The sequence below is a fragment of the Salvelinus alpinus genome, chromosome 33, assembly GCF_045679555.1.
Source record: "Salvelinus alpinus chromosome 33, SLU_Salpinus.1, whole genome shotgun sequence".
NCBI classification, from domain to species: domain Eukaryota; kingdom Metazoa; phylum Chordata; class Actinopteri; order Salmoniformes; family Salmonidae; genus Salvelinus; species Salvelinus alpinus.
In genome coordinates, this window is record NC_092118.1 from 22,216,227 (window position 1) to 22,238,470 (window position 22,244).

Below are 22,244 nucleotides of genomic sequence, written 5' to 3' on the forward strand. Positions count from 1 at the left end.
AGATTAGGCTAAAGAGATATTGTTACCGGCCATTAAAATGACTACTGATTGATGGAGCATTCATTACCATATCCCCAGGACCATTAAGGACGCAACTATGACCCACAACTATGACCCACAAACACACAACTTGAAGAGTGTTGCATATAGTATGCTCAGCTATCCTCTTCATACATGATTCATGAAAAGTACAGTAAAAAATGGCAGAAAACATGAACCCATTAAAATGAAGATATAGTACAGCGCTGACACCCAGTGGACACAAAACAGCACAATCTGGAAGATTCCCTGCTGTTCAATTGTCATTTCAATATACCGAAATAGTCATTTATAAATGAATATGAGCTAGTGTGACTGCCTTACTCTATCCCCAAATCTAAGCTTGTATTACTATGTTAATTATAATCTTTGTTGTTATTGTGTCTTTATAACATACTGTATATTCAAATAGCTTGTGCCTATTGTATGCTGAAATACTTCCATACTAGATCTGCGCTCTATATCCTATATATATTTGGTGGTGATTTCTAGAGATGTGGTGTGAGGTATAGCTTCCCAAAGAATCACAATTGATGAATTACCCTATTCTAGAAGACTTCCAACTTCAAATGGTTCAAATGTAAAGACTCTATTTGGGTCTTTGAATGAGCCATGAAAAATGCATGCACTACAAAGGTCTCAGTAATTGAGCTTCCACCTCCATCTCAGAGCTAACCTGTCCTGTCAGGATGTCAATGAAAATATCACTCTATATGATACAGCAGCCTGTATGTAGCCTCTCTATAGGCCAAAGTGAATGGCTACACCTTAAACTAGCTAGCCTACTAACATGCAAAGCTGAGCACTACACAGACCCCAACAGTTTGAAGCCATGCTACCTGGAGCGCCAGTCACAGATAAACCTATGGAAGAAAAAAGTCAACTCTATGCACACTCAGGGTCTTGTAATAGGCCTAACAATGATTGTATAATAGCGGCCCCACTCACCCACTGGCCCAATAGACATAGCCCCCTAAACTGCCATGCCCCACTTTCTCTGTAGGCGGCACCGTTGTACAACCATATTGTTCGATTTGTGCAAGGAGAGAGGCTAATTTTAAAAAAAAACTGAGGCGGGGTCACGCGAAGGGATCGCGTACCCTACATATTTTGTAAGCAAGCAGTCTGAGTCTCTTCCTCTTCCACCTAGTTTTTAAGGGGCGGGGAGTACTTGGGTGTTGCCCATTTGCGTCGACCTCGACAGAGTCCAGTGGCTAAAAACATCGGAATATTTTCATTTTACAACCGCCTGGCCTTGTGTCTCTTGCCCGTTGCCTCACCACCGAAAGGGATCTGAATACTTCAACTATGGGAGTCGAAGGCTGCACTAAATGTATCAAATACATGCTTTTCTTCTTCAACTTTATCTTCTGGGTGAGACTTTTTTCTTGTAATATAGACTTTTAACTGTCCAAGCATTTGGTTGCTTGTCTGTAGGGGCAGTAACCTCCCCCTCTTCCTGCTAAAAATAGTTGTATTAAAAATAGATGTTTTTGTTTTTTTGTTGTTATTGTTGTTGTTGCCAAATAGGTATACGATCTGGGGAAAACCTCACCCAAATAGGCCTGCAGATGCCGAGGTAGTAGTCTTATTTATAGTTGTTTTATTTATTGTCTTATTTTTATATATTAAAATAAAAATAGAGGTTTTGTTTTTAAATAGACCTAGAATCGTAGCCTATGCTGCCATATGGCGATATGAGGTGCATTCTTATTTATTACGAATAGCTGTACAAGAGCAGCCATATTTTAGGGACCGCATCGGGAACAGACCGTCATGATATGTGAAGATTCGAAATTATGTTGCTGACTAAAGTAAATCATTCTATAAATAATAACCGAGTGCAGGATATGATTGACCGGAATATGACTGTGCAGGAACTAAGAACATAGTGTGTATTCCAGTACATAGATTGTGGTCCGTTTTCGACTACAAATCACATTTCAGTCATTGTTTTAGATTGGAATACCTCGATGTTGTCCCTCAGTAATCTCATACATACACCCATAATTGTCAGTGGTGTTTTTGCCTCCAATGAACTTGATTAAATTCTGGAATTTTTTATTTTACTAAAATAGGCCCGTTAATCATTGTGAAGTTGTGTAAATCGCCTGAAATGCCTTTGCCTCTGTGATTCATTGGGTACATTTGTTAATTATGGATGACTCATTGGGATGGAGGGAAACTTTGACTAAAAGACCACAAACATTTATGCAAATTTTTCAAAACCCAACAGATTGTCACACCATCCTTTCATTAGTGGAAGTGAAATGTTCCTTGCTCTTTTTATGTCCCTGGCAAGCCAGCTAAGAACAAATCCTTATTTACAATGACAGTTTACCAAAAGGCAAAACGCCTCCTGCGGGGATGGGAGCTGAGATTAAAAATAAATCAGATATAGGATAAAACACACATCATGACAAGAGAGACAACACTACATAAAGAGAGACCTAAGACAACAACATAGCATGGCATCAACACATGACAACACAGCATGGTAGCAACACAACATGACAACAACATGGCAGCAGCACAAAACAGGGTACAAACATTATTGGGCACAGACAACAGCACAAACGGCAAGAAGGTAGAGACAACAATACATCACTCAAAGCAGCCACAACTGTCAGTAAGAGTGTCCATGATTGAGTCTTTGAATGAAGATAAAACTGTCCAGTTTGAGTGTTTGTTGCAGCTGATTCCATATTCTTCTGTCTTGAGATGTATATTTTTAATATAGGGATATGTTATTGATTGATGATTAGGCAGAAGTATTCTTAAGAGCGTGTATGGAACCACAACAATCAGAAGGACATGTATTGGTAGACCTCCGGACTATTGTTGTAAACACATCCTCACTTTAGGTGACCCCAGATTAGGTGAGGGCACTGAACTTGAGAAATCATTGACTGTGCCAAGACCCGCACTTGTTCATGTGGGTTGTAATGTGGGAGTGAAATTCATTGTGAGTCTTGGCTCAGTCATGAAGAAGGTTGGAAAGGATAAATTATAGGGCTGGGGTGTGGCATAGCAGTCATCTGTGGAGACTGAGAGATACTCATTTTAAGATTCATGATTGCTTAAGTGGTTGCATGGATTGATGTGTCAGGGTCTTTTGCTTGCTCAATGACCATATCCATTAGACTGGACATGTATATCATCCATTCTCTTTTCTCTCAAGGGTAATTCATCCAAAGGCTGTCATTGTAAATTTAACTAAAAGCCTTCCCCAAAAAATGTTTGATTAAGGGTTGCTACCCATGCCATTTTGCATATGTTGAACAGGTGGCAAATCACTTCAAGAACAAGCTGGGGAAAAAATAAAGATCTATCTAATTACCTTTAGTTTGAACACATCCTTTCACATGAAAACCTTTCAATCACTTTGTTCATTCCTGTGGATTGCCTTTTGAGCCGGAACACCATGTCATTGAGATGTATCAAATACAATTCTGATTTAAACAATGCCAGTCAGTGTTCTCTTGTACACCCGCATTCGAAGGACAAGACTCATGAGCCTCTCAGAACATAAATCAGAGTTGAGTGGAAAGGGGCCGGTGGCTGACCCGTGGTTTACAGGATCTGTGGCTTCTGCATTTGAGCCATTCCCATCAGCAGCACCAGTGTGCCAAGCATTTTACAACCCCCTGCATACAAGACATGTGGCAGAAATAGCCCTCTCACTAGACTGCAGTAAAAAGAGCTGAGGTGCTAGGGAGGTAAGGTGGTATGTTATCTGGTCCCAGACAGATAGCAGCAAGACATGTAGTACTGTAGTGTCAGGATACAGTTATAATACAGCAAAGGGGAAACACAGTGGGTACTGGCACTGAGGTATACTATGTTGTGTTTGCCAGTCATAGTACAGGAAGAACACGTACTGTACTTTCTCACACAGATAAGTGACACATTTATCTCTCGAAGTCGGTGAACATGCTGAAAATGCTCTTTCCCAGGCAAGAGTGGAGGGAAGTCAGATAAGCAGTTCATGATGTGTACTTGAAGATAGTAGCTGTTTTGGTGTATTGTTATTTTTTTCTGTGAATTTAACATTTTAGCTAGCATTGAAATGACATGATTAAGTTCATCGGATTGGGTTAATATAATGATATTGTTGGTTGGTCTCCCTGAGATTTTCACAAGACTCAGTTGCAAGTCACTTGGTTGGCCTCGTACCACTTTGATAATATAAATAATCATAGATTGGATTTGAATGCTCACACCTGTGTCATATCATTGTAATTACTATAGTAACAATATTGTATAAACCTTTTGTTACCTAATAATTATGTTAGTGGAATAGTGACTGTTGTCTGTGGCAACATCTTTTTTGTAGCCTATAAAGCCAACTCTAAGTAGATCTGTGCTTGATCAGTACATGGATGGGATGAGGCAATGGAAAGAAGCACTGTACTTGGGATAGAACCTTGAAATACTTTCCAAACTTTTTAACATCCTACAGTGGAATCTTGCCGCAGAAACCACACAGAGAATCAAACACAGTGGACTATAGGACTTTGGTGTCCAGATAGGAAAAGGAGTCTGAAGTTCCCTTCTTCAATGAGACCCCCTGGCGTGGAAGCAAACTAATGACTGTGCACTGACACATGCTACCTCTGTTATTTTCCCCATGCAGCCACCTGTCTCTGCAGGTTGCTCTCAGGCCAGCATGTTGGAAAGGCAGGGGAAACCTGACTTATTGAGGGGGTGGAGGGAGGTGGGGGGTCCTACTGTGTCTACAGTAGACATCAGAGCAGCCCTCTTCCCATACTGGGAACAGCAACAGCTGACAGGGGTGAGGGAAGACACCCGAAAGAGGAGGGTGACAACAAGGCTGCAGAGAACTGGCATGCATTCCCAGTCACTGGACTTCATTTCTGTCCACTGTTCTTATTCATATTTCTTTCCCTAGCAACACCTAAGGAATTTGTATTTAGCTTTATATATTATGGAACCATTAGGCCTCAGTATAGAATTTGGAAATAAGTATGGACTCTTTCCATTTGTGAGAAGAAAAAAAGTTAATAACAGGTTTATATTAAACATTGTATGATACAGTACAGTATCATATTAATGTAATGTATGTACACTATACTGTGCCTCGGGGTCTGTGTCTCTCAAGTACTAGATACAGTATATTCATGTCCAAATTACAGAAATCCCAAAAGAGACGACTGTTCAGATGTCTCTCTTGGCTGCTCCAGAATGCAACTGTTCAGGAGCCTCACCCTTTGGCAGGCTGCAGTGTTGATCTTGTTGCCAGGCAGCAGCGAGCCTCAGCAGTGGAATGGACTTTGCTGAGGGAGATGTGGAGGAGAGAAGAGCAGAGAGGCTGGGTAGGGGAGGCTGTTTTCAGGCAGAATTTCTGATAGTCTCCATGAATGAACTCAACCAGAGGGATCATGATTATTATACAGCTAACTTAGGTTAAGTCTTAAAATATTCCTGCTGGGAAGATATGGGTTAGATATATTACATTTCGCTAACCTTATAAACCTTTTGGAGTTAAGTCCAGTTAGATGGATTTTACCAACTGCAGGGCAGAGGTACAGTAGTAGTTTGTAGAGACACTGACTCCAAGTACAGGAAGTCTTAGTGAAAGCTCTCTTCATCTGAAGCATTACAGCCACCACCCCACTGTCAGAGAAGGTGGGGTGGTGGTCTCTTCCAGTGTTCTGTGTTGTTATGCAGCTGTTAACAGATGTGGCTGTGCTTTCATATCATAAGGTAGGGCAGGGGGCTAACAGGACTCTGGGGGAGTGGGTGGTTGAGCAGAGCCTCCTTTGTCCTCCACTTGTTGGGACATTCGTTAGTCAGAGTTGTGCTGCCTGTGTTTGTTGGGACTGCGGCAGAAGCGGTGCTGTGTAGATTAATTACCTAACACCAACGCTCCCCATCCTAATAGCAACCGTAAAGATCTGTCAACACCAATCCACTCTTGGCATCCCCAGCTGCTATACTGCTGAATAGAATCAAAAATGTATGCAGAAATGAATCTTTGAATAAGGCCTCACTTTCCCTACTTATTCTGTCCTCCTATGTTCAGCTCTGTGCAGTTTTGGAGAGGCACTAGACAGGGGGCTAAGAAGTCCCCCATTCTTGGAGCCAAAATGGAGCCTATGGTAGAAAAGACTTCACTGTTCATCCAAATTCAGGGAGAAACCAGACACTGCTGAAATAGAAACCTGGGCTGTATAAAAGTTCAGTCAGTTTAGGTAAAGCATGGAGTCACAGGGATTCCACCATTGACTCCTACATTGGCAGGGAGATGAGGCAGAGACACTGTTGCTTTAGAGAAGAGGGTGGTGGAAGTGACAATGTTCAGTCTGCAAAGAACATGAACAACACTGAAGTTCTATTCGCTACACCTAAAATAAGGCTTCAAAGTGAATTATGCAAGGTCAATTAATGTTGGTTTTTCTATGTGAGTGCATGTGTCTATTCCAATTTTCTCATTCCCTCTCTTCTGTCCAGCTCGCTGGAGGTGTGGTCCTGGGCGTGGCTCTATGGCTTCGACATGACGGCCACACCAGCAGCCTGCTAGAGTTGAAGTTTGACGGCCAACAAGCACCAACCACCTTCTTAAACAGTAAGTACTTTAACACTCTCCCTCCTTGTCTTCAGAATATACTGTAACATGCATTTAACATGGTGAATATGTGTGTTATAAACATTTTATTGATGTTCCATAAACGTGATGTTGTGAGCTGGGTTCTCTCTATTTGACACCTGGTCCATTGTGTCGTTGTACTCCCCTGGAGTGCTCAGGGACAAGGTCAAGCAGAACAAACAGTATCCCAATGCTCCACTGATCAGCTCAGTGTTTTCTAAAATGGCAGATTCCACTTTTCTACTACTATGGCCAAAGTGATCAAACGTAATGGGAGTTCCTTTAGGGTTACTTAAGTAGTTTAATTAAATGATAAAAAATTGGGATTAATTTGATTTCTGTCAATCAGGGGTGTGGGTTCATTTGGAAAAATGAATGCCATCATTGAGGAATTGTAAATTCCCTCAGTTAACCTTTTTATGAAGGGGTTTACAGAATGAAAAGTCCCCTGTGTTATCAGGAAGAATGTAGCCTATGTTGCTCACATGTTGAGAAAGAAACATGTTTTCCCAGAGAGCAGTGCAATGTTTATCCAATATCTTTTAGACAACTACTATCCACACATACTTCCAGTTTCAGAATAAAACTTGTGTATCTACCTAACATTTACAGGTATAGTACCCTAAGGTATTTTGGGAGTTTTGTTTAGTACAAGTACTGCGACAGTAGTATTGGGTTTATACCTCACAATTCACTGAAAAGTATCTTTCTTGTGGCAGTCCACTATGTATATATTCTGGACTGAGGTTGCCAGGAATTTTCCCACTGCACTAAAAAGGAAGATCCCGCCTGGTAATCGTGTTATTCTTAGTTAGCAGCTGGGTGTTATGGGCTATGACCAAGCGTTCTATAGCTGAGGTCTTTATTTCTGTCTGACAGAGGTAGTTGGTAACAACTGGACCAACAGCACCCTAAACAAGTGTCACAGCACTCTAACCCCAACTGTTCAAGTGTCACAACAGACCAGCTATATAAAACCTTCTCCATCATCACCACATCCTGCAAGTCATACCCATGTAACAGTAGGGAGGAATTTAAATAGAAGCAGCCATAGCGGTGTTTATGCGGTATCTCTGTTGAGAAACTGTTGCTGGGCGCACACACACATTTCTTATTCTGAAAACTGTAAACATCATTTTTATGTTGTCACTTTCCTAGCCTACATAAAGGCTTTGACGTGTTTTCTTGTTTTGGAGTCTTGCACAATTCTCCAGAGAGGATCAACTGTCTGTTTTTCTGACCATGACAATGATTCCACACACGAAGTGGATCAGGTTTTCAGTTTCACTATTATGTCCACTTTGATATTCTCCAGTCTCACCCTCCACTACTCCTTGTCTCTCACTAGGCCTCTCTCTCTCTCTGGGTCCTCTTCCCTCCCTGTTCTTAAAGGAATCATGGCATAATGCTGACCATGATTATATTTCCGACCTAATGGAAATCCCGTGGCTCTTAGAAACCAAGTTCTGTAAGAGGCAGCAGGAAAGGGAGTAAATAGCAGCAGGAAAGGGAGTATTTGATTGTTGTCATCACATCCTCTCTTTCCTAAGGTTACGACATTAAAATCAGTCAAAACGTTTTTCTAAGTCATTTTTGTGAATAAGACTGATAAACACAGCCTTGTATAGAGTTTGTGCATTCTTACACTAGGTTAATTGTTGTTTTATAAGAGACAAAACCTCTCCATTTTATCACTGTGGTCATTCGCCTGTCATGATTAACGAGAGGTTATTAACATAGATGTTAGTAGGCTAATATTTTATCTTACTCAAGTGATATCTAACTGTATAATGCATGACAGTTTAGGGTATTCTTCTTGTGGGAAGTGCAAGTGTGTGAAATGTTTTCAAGTAGTACAAAATTACTAGTGGAAGTGACACTAGTAGGTCATTCATACGCATTATCAGCTTCCATTTTGTGTGTTCCGTTGGGTGTGTTTCACACAGTCCCAGGGAATTGATGTGTACCAAATGGCACCATACTCCCTACACAGTGCACTACTTTTGGTCAGGGCCCATCAATAATGCAATATGAAAGGAATAGGATGGCATTTGGGCCATGGCCTGTGAAGTTGTAATAGAAGGGAAGTTCCAGTGTAATGGCCTGGGCAGGCCTTGACCTATAACCTCATGGGGCTCCATGGACACAGCCCCCTTTGTCCCAGCCCAGTGGGTTGCCATCGATGGCTGGGGACAGCTGAAGGGGCTGCTCAGCCATGATAGCAATACCTGCTATGGCAAGGGTGGGCAAACTTTTGGTCTCGAGGGCCACATCGGGATTTCGAAATTCAACAGAGGGCCGTACAGAATAAAAACATTTTTTACCGATTTGTTTGTCCAAATTAATTTGCGGGCCAGAAAGACGGCAGTTATTAAAAAATATATAGGCCCATTATAATTTCTATTAGAGGTCGATCGATTATGATTTTTCAACGCCGATACTGATTTATTGGAGGACAAAAAAAAGCCGATACCAATTTATCAGACGATTATTTTTTAAATATTTTTTATTTTATTTATTTTTTAATTATTATTATTTATTAATTATTTTTTAAATATATATATTTGTAATAATGACAATTACAACAATACTGAATGAACAGTTTTATTTTAACTTAATATAATACATAAATAAAATCAATTTAGTCTCAAATAAAAAATTGTTTAAGTTCCTTGCTCAGAACATGAGAACATATGAAAGCTGGTGGTTCCTTTTAACATGAGTCTTCAATATTCCCAGTTAAGATGTTTTAGGTTGTAGTTATTATAGGAATTATATGAGTATTTCTCTCTATACCATTTGTATTTCATTTACCTTTGACTATTGGATGTTCTTATAGGCACTATAGTATTTCCAGCCTAATCTCTGGAGTTGATAGGCTTGAAGTCACAAACAGTGCTCTGCTTCAAGCATTGCGAAGAGCTGCTGGCAAACGCAGGAAATTGCTGTTTGAATGAATGCTTACGAGCCTGCTGCTGCCTACCACCGCTGAGACAGACTGCTCTATCAAATATCAAATCATATACTTAATTATAATATAATAAACACAGAAATACGAGCCTTAAGTCATTAAATTAATATGGTCAAATCGGGAAACTATCATTTTGAAAACAAAACGTTTATTCTTTCAGTGAAATACGGAACCGTTACGTATTTTATCGAACGGGTGACATCCCTAAGTCTAAATATTGCTGTTACATTGCACAACCTTCAATGTAATGTCATAATTATGTCAAATGAATTAGTATTTGTTAGGAAGAATAGTCTTCACACAGTTCGCATCAAGGCAGGCGGCCCAAACTGCTGCATATACCCTGACTCTGCTTGCACAGAACGCAAGAGGAGTGACACAATTTCCCCAGTTAATATTGCCTGCTAACATTATTTTCTTTTCACTAAATATGCAGGTTCAAAAATATACATGTGTATTTATTTTAAGAAAGTCATTGATGTTTATGGTTAGGTATATTGGTGCAACGACAGTGCTTTCTTCACGAATGCGCTTGTTAAATCATCACCCGTTTGGCGAAGTTGATGTAGGCTGTGATTCGATGATAAATAAACAGGCATTGCATTGATCATATGCAACGCAGGACAAGCTAGTTAAACAAGTAATATCATCAACCATGTGTAGTTAACTAGTGATTATGTTAAGATTTATTGCTTTTTTATAAGATAAGTTTAATGCTAGCTAGCAACTTAACTTGGCTCCTTGCTGCACTCGCGTAACAGGTGGTCAGCCTGCCGCGCAGTCTCCTCGTGGAGTGCAATGTAATCGGCCATAATCGGCATCCAAAAATGCAGATTACCGATTGTTATGAAAACTTGAAATCGTCCCTAATTAATCGGTCAACCTCTAATTTCTATCTAGTTTTAGACATCCAACAGTGGCCTGATTGAATGGGCTGTAGTTTTTCCACCTCTGTGCAAGGGGATATCATAAGGCTATTGATCTGCTTTGTGGGAGTAGCAGTAGGAAGTACTGCAGCCTTGCTACTGTACAACTGCATCTTGATATTGGATGTATATTGTAGAAATGTTATACATTGGAAAATAAGCAAATAAGGACTCAATTTCATCGTGCTTGGGAAGGTTAAGGTAGTTGTACTTGCCTATTGCACCAGTGAAGTCTGTCAGTGAGAACAGATCCAGTGTATTATGTTTGCTAGTTTGATAAATTCTGGTCCAAAGTGTAAATGTTTCATGAGACAATGTCTGGTTATGTTCAGATGGAACTGGGTGCCTCACCACAACACACATTGTATTGCAGAGAGCAAGAACCTATGTGTCACGCTCGTCGAAATGAATGGACCAATCGAAACTCACCAAACAAAAACAATCAAGCACAAACAAAACGTGAAGCTAATGGCGTGCACACAGGCAACTAACCAAAAAACAAGATCCCACAAACTAAAGGTGGAAAAAAGGCTGCCTAAGTATTATCCCCAAACAGAGACAATGATAGACAGCTGCCTCTGATTGGGAACCATACCCGGCCAACAAAGAAATAGAAAAACTAGAATGCCCACCCAAATCACAGCCTGACCTAGCCAAATAGAGAAATAAAAAGTCTCTCTAAGGTCAGGGCGTGACACTATGTGGCGAGCACATGAGGTTAGAGACACCCAGCCAAACAGGAAAATACAAACATAGACATTTCCTCTGACCTATAACCACATTACCAACATAACCCACATGACCTTACATTACGCATCAACCCATATTGAGGGACATAGAAGGAGAGCGGATCAAATTTAAATAAGTGTGAATACATTTTACATTAACTACAACCAATAAAACAACCAATTTTGTCAGGACTTGGGTGGTACTCAGGTCCCTCTCGTGCCTTGTGAGATTGGAGAGAGGTAAGAGGGTAATTCTACTGGCCCATTAAACACTCAGTGGGAGTAAACACACGGTACAATGTCCACTTTTCTGTTGATAGATTCCAGTAAAGGCCCACCCATGAGGGGAGAAGATGCCAGAAGATGCTTATTAGCGCCACCCCTGCCCCAGGAGTCTAAATTTGCACTCTCACTCATACCTCTCCCTACCACTTCTTCTAGATAATGTCCTTTAGGTAGAGATATTATAGAACATTAAATGAGCCTCGATGGTTAATGTAATACTGAGCTGCTTCCATAGTCTGGACTCGGCGTGTCTTAAAAAGCTGGTGTTCCACTATATGACCCCCAGATGCACTCCTCTGTCATGTTCAGCTCTAGTGTAGCATCACTCACACTTCACTGTCAGATACTGTGTAGTTGGCCGTAGTTATGTGACTAGGTTGAGGACCCTGAGGAAGGCACAGTGATGCCGAAACGTTGGTAAATACCCATTAAATTACTGGGAGTTTATACATGGAGTGTGCGACTTTCTTTATTTTGATAGTTTATAGTTTATTCGCCGTTAGTCAGCACCTCCACACAAACAACTTTTTCTGGGTGTGCGCCAGCTCATGTTTTTTTAATCTAGGTTGAGGTTACTAACATCAGCGAGGGATTTGTCCTGCTTCTCGGGGGGCCAAACTTGTTGCCCTTTTGTATACAACACAAATTCCTTCCTTGTGCGGTCAACTTCCTTCATAAACATCCTCTCTCTCCCCTAAACTTTCACTAGCTGCAACATTCAAAATCTACATTCAGTGTTGGCCTCATGAATCATCTTCCTTGTTATCAGTCATTAATTTTATCATTCATGAATGCAGGTCAGAAGGGTAAACAGATATCACATTAAGGAAGGAGGGAAAATGGAGGGGGAAGTGAACTTGCAGTAGAGGAAACTACAGCCATTTAGCCTTGATTCTGATGAAGATACACAATGTCCATGCAAATGTAATAAACAGTAGCCAACTGGAGCACAATCCATCCTCAGGGGATTTCCAATGATGTTGTGGATGTTTTCAGGGCATTCATTTTAGAATGTATTCTTTAAAGTTGATTAAGAGAAAGCAAGAGACTGTGGTTGTTTTTCAGCAACTGGGTTTGTATGTTCTTCAACAATTTACTCGCTTGTTTAAAAATAATCACAGCCTGCCTGTTACATAAAGTATTTTTCTCTCCAGAGCATGGTCCTTGTTGCTTTTTTTCTAAACGAAAGGAAAAAATTCCTCACCAGTCTCCCCCTCTCTTCCCTCATACTGCCCCACCCTCTTTCCCCTCTAGCCTGTTACTTTCCACTGAAGTTCAGCTTTGTCCCCATCTGTTTGTGTTTAACGTCTGTGTTACACTCTCCCTCCTCCTCTTCAGCTCTGTCTACCTCTCTCTGTCCTTTCTTTTCTCTTCCTCCTTCCTTTGATTTTGTCACTCCTCTATCCACCTCCCTACCACTCTCTCTATCCTCATCTCAATCCTCTTGTTTTTCTCTTGCTCTGTCCATCTCTCTCTCTTGCACTGGTATCCTCCTCCTCTCTCCTTTCTCTCTTCTCTTTTCCATTTCTTTACGCATTACAATTCACTGGCGTGCACACACGCACGCACATGGACACACACAAGCACATACACACCTTTTCTGGATAATAATGTACTATCCAGTACCACAGTGCTGTATCAGTTTTCATGTGCACAGCCTCTACATGTTTTTTCATAGCCAAAGACACATTCAAATAGTGACATAAGCAGTGGCATTTCGGTTTGTACAAGGTAGCGGAACAGTACGGTAATTCACGTCACACCCGTACCTATTAAGTTTAGAATGTAGTCTATGGTATATTGAATTCAATTTAGTGTACATTGGAATCTAACTCCAAGTTTAGTGTTTATTACACGCAAAGAAAGTGTATCCTCCAGAGAGGCCGATAATAGTTTAAATAAAACAATAACTGAAACACAATGAGGTCAGGAGTAATCCTTTTTCTAGATGATCTGGGGGTGGTCAGCACTTCTCCCTGTTTCTCATATAATTTCCGTACAAGCAATGACCGGTGATGACTCAGTGGAAATCCATTGTACTGTATATCCTTGGTCATGCACCCAATAACAATGTATGTGCTTCAAATAAACATAAGATCCATTTGAAGCATCTTGTATTCTCTATCTTTACCTGAAGGATTTAACACATACAGTACTTGACAAAGTGCAGTTTTCAGAATATTATTCTGTGCCTATAGTAATCAAACTTCCCTAAAGAAGTCAAATGATATGTACAAAAGGCGAAGACTGAATAGTATCCTTAGAATGGGCCCCCGGGTTTCTTCAGGGCACTACACTCTTAGAAAAAAAGGTTCCAAAATTATTCTTCGGCTATCCCCATAGAAGAACCATTTTTGGCTCCAGGTAGAACACATTTTGGTTCCAGGAAGAACCCTTTTTGGTCCAGGTAAAACCCTTTTGGGTTCCACGTAGAACCCTCTGTGGAAAAGGATCTACATGGAACCCAAAAGGGTTCTACCTGGAACCAAAAGGGTTCTACCTGGAATCAAATAGGGTTCTTCAAAGGGTTCCCCTATGGGGACAGCCAAAGAACCCTTTTAGGTTCTAGATAGCACCTTTTTGTCTAAGAGTGTAGGTCACCATTCATCCACTGTGAGTGAGGTCAGAGTAGAAGGTCACATCAGGGGCTCTGATGTTTGGAACCTCCGGATTAATCAACCAGCAGAAATACTGTTTACCTCAGACCAAAGCCTACATTATTTCACCATATTTGTGTTATTACACACATTATTTGTGTTCTAACATTACTTTTTTGGTAATAATAAAAACATCTAGTTTGGTTGAAATGTCCTTTTCTACCCAATGGAAAGACTGTGTAGGCTCTGTTCACTCTTCCCTCAAATCTAGTGGTATCCAACAATGTCTTATGGTATCAACCATGTTCTCACTAGTACACGAGTGGGTAGGACGGATGATTCAAACGTTGGTCATAAGAAATCTAGACAGCTACCGTGTGTCATCAATTCCACCGCTTCCCACAGGAAAAATGTTGTTTTTGCTCTCACCACAGGAAGCACCTGGGTCACAAAGACAAAAATGTTGATATTCCTCTGATGCTTTTCGGATTAATTGACTGAGACCTCCAGTCTAGTCTGCTGTTTTAGTCAACCAGTTGACTCTCAGAGCAACATTTTTTGAATTTCTATACAGATGAAAACTAATTTGAAAGGAAATAAATTGTTGATCACACATAGATTGGTCAAATGCATGAATGGATGGATATAGCTCAAACAAGTGGTAAGGAAGAAAGAAAAAAGAAAGAAAGAGTGCGAGAGAAGCGTGTGATACTGCATCGACCCACTGCTAAACATGCCGGTCACGCCCCTGTTTTGTTCTGATGATGTCATGGTAAGGGATGGCTGAGCAGCGCTCGTAAAAAGCTCCCCATCCGTGATTCAATTCCCCCGCCGCACAGCCACAATCAAGGAAATAGAAGGAGCACTTGGTCAGCCTCCAAGCCATCGATTTTTAAATGAGCCAGGCGAGCAGGCAGGAGAGGCGCTGTTCTGGCTGTCTGTGTCCCTTCACTGGAATATGAGGGGATGGGAGAGGACGAGAATCCAATAAGCTTTGCGATTACAAAATGTAGGACAAAAAAAACATTAACCCAAATCGTGACCAGGCCCCTCCTTGTATCCATCAAGGACAGAGTAGAGGGATGGAATGGCAGTGTAGTCTGTGGGGTGTGGGTGGAGGTCTTAAAGATGATGGATGGGGAGAGGGAGAGATCATAGAAGACAGTGGCATACAGTACCCCTACTTAATAAAGCCCTGTACAGTGAGGGAAAAAAGTATTTGATCCCCTGCTGATTTTGTACGTTTGCCCACTGACAAAGAAATGATCAGTCTATAATTTTAATGGTAGGTATATTTGAACAGTGAGAGACAGAATATCAACAAAAAAATCCAGAAAAACGCATGTCAAAAATGTTATAAATTGATTTGCATTTTAATGAGGGAAATAAGTATTTGACCCCCTCTCAATCAGAAAGATTTCTGGCTCCCAGGTGTCTTTCATACAGGTAACGAGCTGAGATTAGGAGCACACTCTTAAAGGGAGTGCTCCTAATCTCAGTTTCTTACCTGTATAAAAGACACCTGTCCACAGAAGCAATCAATCAATCAGATTCCAAACTCTCCACCATGGCCAAGACCAAAGAGCTCTCCAAGGATGTCAGGGACAAGATTGTAGATCTACACAAGGCTGGAATGGGCTACAAGACCATTGCCAAGCAGCTTGGTGAGAAGGTGACAACAGTTGGTGCGATTATTCGCAAATGGAAGAAACACAAAACAACTGTCAAACTCCCTTGGCCTAGGGCTCCATGCAAGATCTCACCTCGTGGAGTTGCAATGATCATGAGAATGGTGAGGAATCTGCCCAGAACTAAACAGGAGGATCTTGTCAATGATCTCAAGGCAGCTGGGACCATAGTCACCAAGAAAACAATTGGTAACACACTACGCCGTGAAGGACTGAAATCCTGCAGCGCCCGCAAGGTCCCCCTGCTCAAGAAAGCTCATATACATGCCCGTCTGAAGTTTGCCAATGAACATCTGAATGATTCAGATGACAACTGGGTGAACGTGTTGTGGTCAGACGAGACCAAAGTGGAGTTCTTTGGCATCAACTCAACTTGCCGTGTTTGGAGGAGGAGGATTGCTGCCTATGACCCCAAGAAACCATCCCCACCGTCAAACATGGAGCTGGAAACATTATGCTTTGGGGGTGTTTTTCTGCTAAGGGGACAGGACAACTTCACCGCATCAAAGGGACGATGGACGGGGCCATGTACCGTCAAATCTTGGGTGAAAACCTCCTTCCCTCAGCCAGGGTATTGAAAATGGGTCGTGGATGGGTATTCCAGCATGACAATGACCCAAAACACACGGCCAAGGCAACAAAGGAGTGGCTCAAGAAAAAGCACATTAAGGTCCTGGAGTGGCCTAGCCAGTCTCCAGACCTTAATCCCATAGAAAATCTGTGGAGGGAGCTGAAGGTTCGAGTTGCCAAACGTCAGCCTCGAAATCTTAATGACTTGAAGAAGATCTGCAAAGAGGAGTGGGACAAAATCCCTCCTGAGATGTGTGCAAACCTGGTGGCCAACTACAAGAAACATCTGACCTCTGTGATTGCCAACAAGGGTTTTGCCACCAAGTACTAAGTCATGTTTTGCAGAGGGGTCAAATACTTATTTCCCTCATTAAAATGCAAATCAATTTATAACATTTTTGAAATGCGTTTTTCTGGATTTTTTTGTTGATATTCTGTCTCTCACTGTTCAAATAAACATACCATTAAAATTACAGACTGATCATTTCATTGTCAGTGGGCAAACGAACAAAATCAGCAGGGGATCAAATACTTTTTTCCCTCACTGTATAGTGTTTCAAGCAAGACAAAGGGTGTGTTTTTCGCCAAGTTGGTTTATAAAAATTGGTACCGTAATACTTTGCATAAAGTCCCCATGAACTGAATTTATCTGAGAGATATAGAGAAAGGTTGCAGAAAGAGAAAGGGGACAAGACAGAGAAGAGGCCTGTAGACTAAAGCATAAAGAAAGATCTTTCTTGAGGTAAAAAGTGACATATTGTCTGGTTAGTGAGTCATTTCTACCCCGGGCTGCATTCACTGTTCAGCCAGTAAAAGGGTGCCACACATATTCACCACACAGCTCACCTCACACCAACCCTATCTTCTCGGAACTACTGTCCCCGCAAAACTTTAGGGCTATCGTCACGGAAACAGCAGTGAACAATAATGTTACGTGCCTTGGGAAGCGGTGGCTCAGGCAACTGTTGCTCTGGACCACATGCTAAAGTCTGATGAGGTCACAGGAAGAGAGGGGAAGAAAGAAGAATGGTGGGTCAGAACAAAAGATAATTAACCAATCAGCATTCAGGATTGGACCCACCTGTTGTATAATATCACCTAAACCCCCTGATTGACATTCAGAGTGAGGCCCTAGGCATTAAATGCATAGTGGGACTATTTCTAAGCGCATGTTTTATGATTGAATTTATGGGTGAAATCAGTCCAACACACCAAGGTCAGCAGAGCTACCATGGGTTTCCATGGTTACCATGCTAGCCCTGTCTGAGCATCTGATGGATGAAAACAAGGCATGATGGGAGGGGCTAATGAAATCTGACCACACCAAGGAGCTGTAAAAACAAAACATTGCACAGCCTGGCGAGAGACGACTTTGATATATTATAAACCTTTCAACTGAAAACAAAATATCATTCCCCACTCCTGCATTCTCTTCAATTCTTATGCCATATGTTCTTCATAAGAACAACATTTATCTACAATGTTTGGATGCGTCTTGACATGAGACATGAATGCTTATTGCATTGGATTGAGAGCCAAGCACCTTGTGTAAATATAACTGCAAAGTTCCCATATTTAGGCAGAATTAAAACATGCTAAACCAAATAAATAACACCAACTCATGCCACCTGGTGGTAGTTAAGATGACTGCACTCATCATAAGGTAGTAGACACACTAGCAATGTTCTGTAGAATATTGACTATTGACCAAGTTGTCTTTGTTTATTCTCTCTCTATCTCTATTTTAGGTGTTCACATCCTGATTGCTGTTGGCGCAGTGATGATGGTTGTCGGGTTCCTCGGCTGCTATGGGGCCATTCAGGAGTCTCAATGTCTTCTTGGAACAGTGAGTCATACAGACAGAACACCATGCAGCAAAGAGTCACTTGTATGTGGTCTAGCCAGCCCATTCCCGGCTATCCCCTAAATTGTCCACTGAGTGAATGGCTTTGTTTTCCTCCAGTTCTTTGCCTGCTTGGTGATCCTGTTCGCTTGTGAGGTGGCAGCTGGAATCTTTGGATTCATGCACAAAGATTCGGTGAGGAAGCATACTAACTCTGATCTTACACACACAGAAACACATTGCACACATACACAAAAACAAAATGTATGTTGAATCACACAGTGTATTATACAGTACTACATGATAGAGTTAAAAGCCATTTGATAATGTCATAGTGTGGCATTAATGTGATCATGACAAAGTAACTGAGGGCGGAATAACTACATTCAGTTATTCCTTCGGAGTTCCATATCTGTCATAACCTGACCAGACACATCCTGTCCTTTTGGTTGTAGATTTCCAAAGAGCTGATTACCTTCTATGACAATGTTTATGAGAACTCTGTAGTAAACACTATAACAGACCAGGACAAGGACAAGAAACAGGCTGCCGCTGCTGTGCTGAAGGTCTTCCATGAGACGGTAAGTCAAGCTCATACTTAAACTAAAATCATAACTGTCCAAAACTCACTTGTAAGCTGATTTCAAACACACAGCAAAGTGAATCTCATATCAACATCCAGACACACATCTCACTAATACAACTCCACTAACACATACCTTTTTCTTTTAGTTGGAATGCTGTGGTAGGGGCATCAGCAACGTGTTCACTACGTTATTCACCCAAGGTTTTACAGACATGTGCCCCAAGTCAGTCTCCGCTTCCACTACAGTAAGTACTCTAGGGCCAACTATGAGGACACTACAGAATGTTGGTTATATAGTACATAAACCACAAAGTACAATTTCGACTCAAATGTGTTCTTTTGTTTGACAGGACTGTCACAGTAAAATCAGTGAGCTCTTTAATGAGAAGGTTTACCTGATTGGCATCGCTGCCCTGATAGTTGCTATTATTATGGTGAGTATCAAGAAAGAGAGTATGTAGCTTGTGTGGAAGTGTAGCTCATACAAGATAAAGGATCCTTGGTCTCTCTATGAAGAAACCCATAATGCCCCTCTCATTTCTTTGTTCTCTCCTGTCAGATCTTTGAGATGACCTTTAGTATGGTCCTGTGCTGTGGGATCCGCAACAGCCCGGTGTACTAAAGTCCAGGGGGAAGAAGCAAGGGCTAGTGACCTCTGGAGATACTAGCCAATGACTGAAGGAAAATATAAATTTTCCTTTATTTTGTTTTTATAGCCTGTCACTTCCTCAAATAGTTGCTTGCTAATTTTGTCAGTTGTACAAGATCAAAAATGCATCTTCTCACACAGTTTTTGATAATACAGTACCAACTATTCTTGTCAGTCACAGATAGCTGTTCAATATTTTGACTAATGTTAGTCTGTACAAAATGTTGAGGTTTACATTGGCATGGCTTTTAAACACACACACACACACACACACACACACACACACACACACACGAATACAGATCCTGGAATTCTCGTGTTAATTGTGAAGTATTGCCATATGTTATGCTGGAGTCCAAAACATTGTATTCTGTTGGTTAATCAATCTCTTTTCAAATGTATATGTATAAACTGTATATATTTGCAGTGCTTTATGACTGTCAAGCATGGGTAATGTATTGAATCCCTTCTCCCCACAATTTTCTGTACTCACTGCTTGTCTGCCTGAGTTTTCTCCATAGAGAACAACCACTAACAGTGAATGGATACTATTGATTTGTCTGTCCCATCTAAAACCAAGATAATAGAAGTGATAGTTTGTCCTGTGCTTTTATAACACCTACCAATCCAAGCCATAAAGAGACCCCATGCCTCCAAGCCTTATGAGTGGAATATCCCATCCTCCCCAACAACACCTTGTTCCTGTTAAACTACATTGAATGTCCTGTCCTTAACCTATTGCTGTGTACTATGCATACCTATAGAAACCTCACCTCTTTGGGTCCTAAGCTGGCGCAGAGGTAAAACGCACTGCACCGCAGTGCTGAGGCGCCACTACAGCATGGGGTTTGATCCCAGACTGTCACAACCGGCCGTGACCGGGATCCCCATAGGACGGTGCACAATTGGCCCAGTGCCGTCCGGGGTAGGGGAAGGTTTGGTTGGTGGGGCTTTCCTTGGCTCATCTTGCTGTAGCGACTCCTTGTGACTGGTCTGGACGCCTGCAAGCTGACTCCAGTCATCAGTCGAACGGTGTTTTCTCCGACACATTGGTGCGGCTGACATCCGGGTTAAGAGAGCAATGTGATAAGAAGTAGGCAGCCAGATAGGTCATGTTTTGGAGGACGCATGACTCAACCTTCACCTCTCCTGAGCCTGTTGCAGAGATGAGCCAAAGTACCTGATACGGTGTAAAAAATACGCTTGTGGCCATACCACCCTGAACACGCCTGTTCAGGGTCGGGCCTGGTTAGTACTGGGACGGGACATCGCCTGGGAATACCAGGTGCCATAAACGCAAAACAAACGTGACCTCTTCAGCCATTCAGACGAATCTAGTTTATGTTCAAATAATCTTTTTTACCCCTGCTTGTTATACTTTGACAGTCAAACATCTTATTATGCTGGGACTTGCCGGACGATGTTGTATCTGTGCTGTATGATGATACTGTATAATACCACTGACCATGCAGTTGTGAGAGGTTGTGTTTGTGTGTCAGGAAGTCCAATACTGGCCTTGTCAACAAGTCAAGTCCACAACCAACCAACCACTAGGGGGCAGACCTGTTGTGATGCTTCATGGTATTCCATGGCTATGGTTCCAAAGCCAGGGGGAGCGCTTGTCATACGTTCTTGCTCCACTGTGACTAGGGTTGCCTGCTCAACTGCAAAGCACTTCTCGACCGGTTCCATTTCCATCTTCAGCTTCCCTTCAGAGTTTACAGATTTGAATCTGGTTCATTAAAGAGCTAGGTGGAGCTATCACCCTATTATCTACACCCATCCAGTCCTTTCAGATCTGTTAACATGGAAGGGGTATGGGCTAGGGACTGAAGTGGAACCAGGCCCACACATACTCACTCCATCATCATTTGTGTAGTCCTACATAATAGACTGTACGGCTTTCTAAGCCAACCAAAACCTAGTCTTGTTAACACATAATGCCTATGCTGATATATGGTTAAGTGTCTTGTAACATGTACAGCTATATATTATTGTACTAATGACCATGTAAAGACAATGTAGCTATGCCTTTCATTGTGATATTTTGTCTGGTACGTTGTCAAAAGAAAAATGGGTGTCAGCTTCAGTGGCAGTGTGCAGGACTGAGAAATCAGTTGAGTTACTAAAGGTTGGGAAGATTAGCAACATGGCTGTATATGCTGTACGACACAAAGGTGAAGAACAATGCCAGCAAAAGAGTGTCTCTCTTTAGTATCTATGTCACTGCCCTACTGTAAAAACACTATACACAATGTAGTGACTGAGACTCAAAAGCCCACTGCTGCTCAAATCTGTGCCCTTTCTCTCCTGTTTTAGATTTTGATTTGGTTATGTTGCCCAAGTATTAAGGGATTAAATGTATTTTACAAATAATAAAGGAATAACCTGTCTTTTTCACATCTTATACAGTACATGAGTTGTTAAAATCCTTAACATATCCTTGACAGGTAGGCCCTATGTGGCAGTGTTTTCTATTCTAGGCTAGAGAGGAAAGTTTTAAACCAGGGTTTTCTTTCTTCACCCTAATTTCCTAGAAATATATTTCCCAAATTACAAAGTTATCCTAATTATATGGATATAGAGAAAAACATCTATGGATTGAAAAGTCAGCACCATTGATCGTAATTTGTATTTGGTTAGCAGGTTTAGACAGGAAATCAAGATATGATCAAACTCTGTAAGGAGAAAATAATAAATGCAACATCAACAAAAATATAATACATATAAATATGTAAAATATCCTGGAAAT

The 22,244-nt window shown here is 41.4% G+C and overlaps 1 protein-coding gene across 1 annotated transcript; it reads left to right on the forward strand.

Moving 5' to 3' along the window:
- The first annotated feature begins 1,164 nt into the window (after window positions 1–1,164).
- Window positions 1,165–21,899, forward strand: LOC139563100 (CD81 antigen-like). The gene is made up of 8 exons (XM_071381382.1): window positions 1,165–1,413; window positions 6,514–6,628; window positions 18,163–18,260; window positions 18,378–18,452; window positions 18,713–18,838; window positions 18,990–19,088; window positions 19,194–19,277; window positions 19,403–21,899. Exons 1-8 carry the CDS (start codon window positions 1,348–1,350, stop codon window positions 19,463–19,465), a joined length of 726 nt encoding a protein of 241 aa, XP_071237483.1. The 5' UTR covers window positions 1,165–1,347; the 3' UTR covers window positions 19,466–21,899.
- The last annotated feature ends 345 nt before the right edge of the window (window positions 21,900–22,244 follow it).